At 42.5% G+C, this 6,623-nt stretch overlaps 1 protein-coding gene across 1 annotated transcript; it reads left to right on the top strand.

Annotated features, from left to right (window-relative positions):
• The first annotated feature begins 4,791 nt into the window (after nt 1-4,791).
• LOC133900698 (uncharacterized) lies at nt 4,792-6,142 on the top strand. The gene has a single exon (XM_062341910.1). The coding sequence runs from the start codon at nt 5,485-5,487 to the stop codon at nt 5,917-5,919; it is 435 nt and encodes a 144-aa protein (XP_062197894.1). The 5' UTR covers nt 4,792-5,484; the 3' UTR covers nt 5,920-6,142.
• Nucleotides 6,143-6,623: the final 481 nt, after the last annotated feature.

Below are 6,623 nucleotides of genomic sequence, written 5' to 3'. Positions count from 1 at the left end.
TCGCTGAGAACCACCACGAACGCCCTAGAAGCTATCTTGGCCGTCTTCTTGGCCATCTTGTCGTAATTCTTTTTAAAGAAAGACTTCTTATTTTTCTTCTTGTGCTTGTTATAGTCGTGGTCGTCGTCCTCCCTCTTCTTGAGCTTAGAGCAGTCCACCTTGAAGTGGGTAGTGTCACCACACTCAAAGCAGGCACGAAAACCACCCATCCTCCAGTCTCGACGATTGTTATAGAATGGGGTGAACTTCCTCACAATCAGTGCAATGTCCTCATCATCCAACGCATTCACATGCTCCTCTGTGACAGAAACCAAGGAAGACAAAGCAAATCCACTAGATGAAGTGTTAGCACAAGAAAAACCAGCTGCAGACTAATTGCTACCACCAGGTCTGGAAACCAACATCATGTTCTGAGACAGGAGATTTCTGAGACCAATCCGAGCCGCCTTGGCTATTTCGGTGGACTTGAACTTGCTAAAGAGCTCATCATAAGTCAATGTGTCGTAACTTGGAGACTCTTTAATACTCGAGATCTTCATTTCTCATCTACTATGGTCAAGAGTATAGAGAAGCTTGATCGCTCTCTTGTGATCAGAATAGGGAAAAACACCAATTGATCAAAGATTGCTAACAATCATATCAAAGCAAGCAAACATCGCATCCAAAGACTCTCCAGGGCTTTACACAAATATTTGGTATTCTTGGTTGTATGTATTTTGGCGTATGGCCTTAATCTGATTAGTGCCTTTATGAAAGACACTCAGAGTATTCCAAATCTCCCGGGCAGTATGGAGGTGATGGATCGAGATAAACTTATTCTGACTCAGGCTAGTGAATAAAATATTTTTGGTCTTGTTGTTGGCCTTATACTGTTCGATTTGTACCTGAGTCGTGCGAGCAACAGAGATCTCGTAGTTGGAATCAACTAATTCCCCTATTGCACTTTCTTGGCTTAGAAGATAAGCCTCTACGTGCACCTTCCAGTACGAAAAATTACGGTCATCAAATAACGGAATCTTCCCACTTCTCTCTATGTCACATACGGATCACAAAGCCGGTTAAGATCAACAAATGATGAAACCGGCTCTGATACCAATTGTAGGATCCAAAGTGATGACTAGAGAGGGGTGGTGAATAGGCGTCTCAACAAATTTCTTCCGAAACTAATGGTCTTCTCCTATTCGATCACCTAACGCATCTCTACAAAAGAATCACAACAGAACACAACATAAATACGTAACGGAAAAACTACACCCACCCTAGAAAGTCTAGAGACTCTGGAGAAAGATCAAAAACTAAACTTGAAGATTCAACAAAATGGGTCTCACGGTTGGAGTCGAACACTAGATTCTACAACAAACCAATCTATAACCCATCCCCACACAAAGGTTGAATCTTGAGAAAAGATCACTCAAGGATCAAGAGATAAACACCGGGTGAAGAAGATCTCCAAGATGATGGTCTAAAGGTAAGGGAATTCAAGACCCTATCACATATGCATGTGTATGTGAATTTTATGTGTTTAGTATCAAGAAGAACAACCTCCCAAGGTGTTAAAATTTCAGCTCAAAAAGAAAAATGAAAATCAACACCGAAGAGGAAAAACTTGCACACAAGGCAAGGGAACCAAGAGAGGAAAACTAGGAGGAGGGGAATTTAAACATATATAACAAAATAAATTTCATTACTCAAAGAGTTTAGCCCTATTTTAGGCGGATTACAAAGATTTTTATATCAAAACTCTAACATACTACATAGGCTAAGCACTCATCCTCCTCTCCTCTAAAACCCTAGCACAATACTCTCATATGGGTGGCACAAGGGCTCACATAGCTGGTTCATCTTCTCCCATAGCCCTACCCCTCTATTTATAGGCTTAAGAAACTTGACCCCCAAGTTTTCTAGCTTTTTTCTAAAATACCCCTCTCTTGTAGTACACTCTTACCTACCACCGAGGATATTTTGGTCCACTTTTTTTTCTATTCATCGGATGGCCTCAACGCCTTCACGATTTGGTTTTGCATCGATGCAAGCTTTACGATGATACCACATTCTCCTCCAGTCCTCCCATGATTTTGAGGTCAAACCATGAAACCCTAGCGTGTTTCTCAAAGCGTGACTAGCCATCATTTGCTTCCATCTGAAGCAAGCGCTCTGATGATGACGCATGTCCTCCGTCTTACGATCTTGACCGCCGGCAAGTTTCTCCCGCTCCTGATCCCTCGGGCAACCTTTTCACTTGCACCAGCATCCCCTTCACTTGACTTTATCAATACGCCGTCTTCATCATTCGTTTCATGCTTTTGCTTGACCTTCATGTGTACAGCTAGGATCACCTTTGACTTCGCCCGACGCTCCTTGATCGTCCGGCACCAAGCACTCGCTTAGCCCTGAACACCCGCCGTCGACAGTCAAGTTCCATCCGTCACCTGCACAACTTGAAACAAGCAAACATATTTCTCCACACTCTAAAGCATCTCTAGGTTAGCACAAAATCAAAAACTTTAACTCAGAGCATATCCTGCAGAAAACATGAACACCGGATGTTCCGGTGTGTTCTGCTCCTGAACACCGGACCATACGGTGAGTGTAATATTATCTATTCCAAGAAAATTTTGCTCTCTGCAAAAAAAAGTCCGGTAAAAGCTTCCGGTGATCTTATATCCATTACCGGATAATTCGGCGTGTGCCAATCCACCGAACCACCCTTTTGCAACCTCTTTGTAACAAAAGGTCCATCACATTCTCCAGTGTTCACAAACTCAGCACCGAACTATTCGGCGTACATAATCAAATTTGGCTCCAAAATCTCCTCTCTACATAAAATATTCTGGTGCTCTCAAAGTCCATCACCGAACCATCTGGTATTTGCTTCTATTTCTGCTTCAATACTAAAAATATTTCGGTGCTTACTTCACTGTAACACCGAACTATCCAGAGTGATAAAAAAACTCACACACAGGATGTTCCGGTAACACATAATTCTTTGCACTCAGAAACAATCTGCTTTAATTCAAACTTTGATTAGCTATAAACAAGATCACACCCAAACATACTCATGCCAATCAAAATCATTTTAAATCCAACGTTATTTAATAACTTATCGTATATAAACTAAGATATATTTTAACTTATTTTTTAAACACAACGAGCTGATCAGTGAAATTTGGCCACAGTTCAGTTATTGCCGAATAGTATCTCCCTACCAAATCGAACCAAAACTGTCCAACTACTTCACTTATTTCGTGAAGTACCACGCACGCCATACATTGAACTACATATGCATAACTCTATTAACTTAGCACTAAATGATGTATACATCCAGATAATCCACTTGGGGTGCATAACTGTCTAATTGTGTTGTCTCTCTCACAGGATCCTCAGAGATCCATCTACTGGACCAGTGCTGCCTTCTGGGCCTGCCACACACCTGGAGACTTTGGCAAGGCCCCATACATGCCGTGGTCCACAGAAAGAAGTGCAGCCATTGTCATACGGCTACCTGAACAAGTGAAGCTACGTGTGCAAACATATTTTCTTTTTCCATAGAGCTAGTCAAATGACATGTGCAATTGCGCGGCTAGTTTTGAAAATACACACTTGTGTTCGCTACACAATTCTAATGGGGGAGTTCCTAGTATTTTCTTTTTGCTCAGTTTTGTTTTCTTAAAGATTGTCGAGGTGCCTTGAATCATCCAATTGCTTGTTTATGTATGTACTGACGCGCAAGCTTAATTTCAAAGACTGCAGATCTAAGAATAACCGTAGCCATAACGATTTTAAGTGTAGCATAAAATTATATGTTCTCTGCTTCCAAAAAACAGAAAGTGGTTCTCCTTCTCAAGCAAATCCTGCATATATACAGATCTAAAAAACCTGCATATATACTAAATCAAGTTATAACAAATAGAGACAGCATCCCCTAATTTATGCAAATATATGTCCTTTTCTGTGTTTAACCCATAGGTCATATATACCATAAAAGTGGTGATAAGACGCATCTAATCGAATAGGTAGGCCCTAATGTTGCTTTTGGTCACTTGAGTGCACCCTTATATTTTGTTTACATCATGAGATGACATTTGATTGCACAGTAGGGAATCCGAAACGTGCTAATCCATCCCATGGCCGGTCCAAACAGGTACAAAAGCAAAAGGGGCTAAAATTTGCACATACATACTGGTCCATTATGTTTATGGAAAAGATAACCACTTTGTGACAACTTTAAGTGCTCTAGAAAATATCTCCAATGATTGGATTCACTCTCCTCTCTAAGCTTCTTTGAGCAATCCAAATCCATTATTATTCTGGTTCCAGTTCCCACAAAATTGCCAAAACTTTTTCCAGGTCAATTTTGGCATAACTTGTCAGTTGTCAAGTTCTTTGTTCTTGTTCTAGCTGCCTGTGGACTGTGCAATCAAGCACATGTCTTCCAAATATTCCATTCGCATTGCATCCTTGCTATATTGTGAAATCAAATAGTGAAAACATATATGTTTTCAGTAGAGCTACCTTGCAACTTCAACTTATTCTTTCAGAATTTTAGGTACCCTGCATGGCTATGTTTTGCCAGTTACTCCCAAAAGATCTCACCTAGGCTGGCAAGAGCTAGTACATCTTCAGAATCTTATCTCACCAAGATGACAACACCAATGAAAAACAACGCAGAGCCAGCCAAACCAATCTGTTACCCAAGGCCATTTCATTCAGTCATCTTTTCCTCTCTGTGGAACCACTGCTGAACACTTCATTCAGTCATCTTTACTCTTTCCCCAGAAAGAGCACATACATACACAGAGTGAGGCAGATTCCATCGTTCCAAGCAACATCACATCTTCAGCAGAAAGCCATCAGAATGCCATCTAGGCTGTTGCTTCCACAATCCTCACCCTCTCCTTCCTCAAAAATCATTCTAATGTTCATGGATTCCAGCTCCCCTTTGCTTTCCCATCACCCCAACCATGCAGCACCAATCCCTTTGCCTTTTTTTCTCACAATGTGCTGATTGGTTGGTCCAACCAGCATCCTTTGCACAGGTTCTGTTAGGCAGGCCAGATCCATGAACATTCTTTACGGTGCAGTCTCTACAACAGGCGCAGCCTTTTCCCCTTGAACTTTGGCTCCTGCCTAACAGATGGTCACTTTGGGCATGCATCATGGCTTTCAGTGCCTGCCATTTTTGCTGAACAGTGTGCACTAATCACTGAGCCATTATTGCCTTGGGATCCATGTCTTCAAAGTTGAAACTCTAGCAAACCAAATCTCCAACAGCCAAACACAATGCAAGTAGGTAGATGAGGATGTTGCACCATCCAAGACAGTGAGGCATCCTTGAGTGACCACTCTGATACTAGCTGTTAGTAGTACACACCAAGTGTTCCATATATATAGAGATACAAAGGGACCAAGGAAGGAGTAGTACACATACATCGCATATTCGCATCACACATATACGCCATAAAGATTTGCAACTTTGCAAGAAGCATGGATGACTTCACTTTCCCCACTCTCCATGCAGGAGGGCAGTGCAAGCAGCTTCAATCAGCATTCTCTCATCAGTTCGGCCTCGGCTCCCCTCCGCCGTGGTTCGCTGCTGTTGTCGCCGGCGGCGGTGGTGAGGAGGAGGACAAGATGGACATGCTGTGGGAGGACTTCAACGAGGAGCTCGCGAGCGCGCCGCCGCTGTGCCCGCTGAGCCCGCTGAACAAGTCGGCAGGGCTGACGATGACGAAGGAGGCGTGGCTCGACGACGAGATGATTGTCGTCGATCCGGAGAAGCACAGCGGCCGCCTGCTGCGCGCGCACGACGGCAGGGTAGTCTGGCGCCGGAGATGGAGCCTGCTGCTGATGCTCAGGCTGCTCAAGAAACTGTTCGTGGTCAAAAAATCCAGGAACAACCCAAGAACTGCACCGATCTGATCCTGATCAGATGGGCACGGGCTACCTCCAAGAAATCAATGGCTTATGAGTTATATATATACGAGAGTGTTGATTAATCGGTAGTGTGTGTGTGTATATTGATCTATACATGTTCATTTGATGTTTATCACACAAGGCAAATAGCCCAGGGTGATCTTTTTTTTGCCGAAAAATATGATCTTCTTGTCATCAATCAATATAATCCTTATTACCAGCTCGATAACTTCTGGTTCTTGTACATTATTTATTACCACTCCGATCCGCATCGGGTTCAGATTGCGCTAAAATCTTGGTTGTGAATCAAGTCCAGCAAATGTTCATCAACCACAATACTATCTTTGACTGAAACCATCCAATGTGCAATCATAACTCTATTCAAGAGATGCCTGCCAAATTGTTGGAACTTGATAGTATTTGTTTGAAATTTACTAGAATTAGATTTTTCAAGATACAGTTGATTACCATGCTTGATGCTTACAGCTTACTACCATGACAAGGTTGTCACCAACCTCGTAAATGCAGATACCTTGGCATCACAAACCTACCAAAATGAAGCAACCATTAAATGAGGAGGAGCCTAAGTTTCTGGTGCCTTCACCAACTATCCAACAACCGTTTGTGAGCCAGAAAACCAGGCTCCTCCAAGTACCAAACCTCAAAAATATTGCACTTAAACATTGCAACCAAGATGAAGCTTCAACTAT

Source organism: Phragmites australis, chromosome 19 (genome assembly GCF_958298935.1).
Source record: "Phragmites australis chromosome 19, lpPhrAust1.1, whole genome shotgun sequence".
Classification (NCBI taxonomy): Eukaryota; Viridiplantae; Streptophyta; class Magnoliopsida; order Poales; family Poaceae; genus Phragmites; species Phragmites australis.
Note: the sequence above shows the minus strand (reverse complement) of the source record. Positions and strands in the feature narration are given on the sequence as shown.

Bases quoted from the DNA above. Each gene is read 5' to 3' on its own strand.
- LOC133900698 (XM_062341910.1), top strand. From the start codon at position 5,485: ATGGATGACTTCACTTTCCCCACTCTCCATGCAGGAGGGCAGTGCAAG.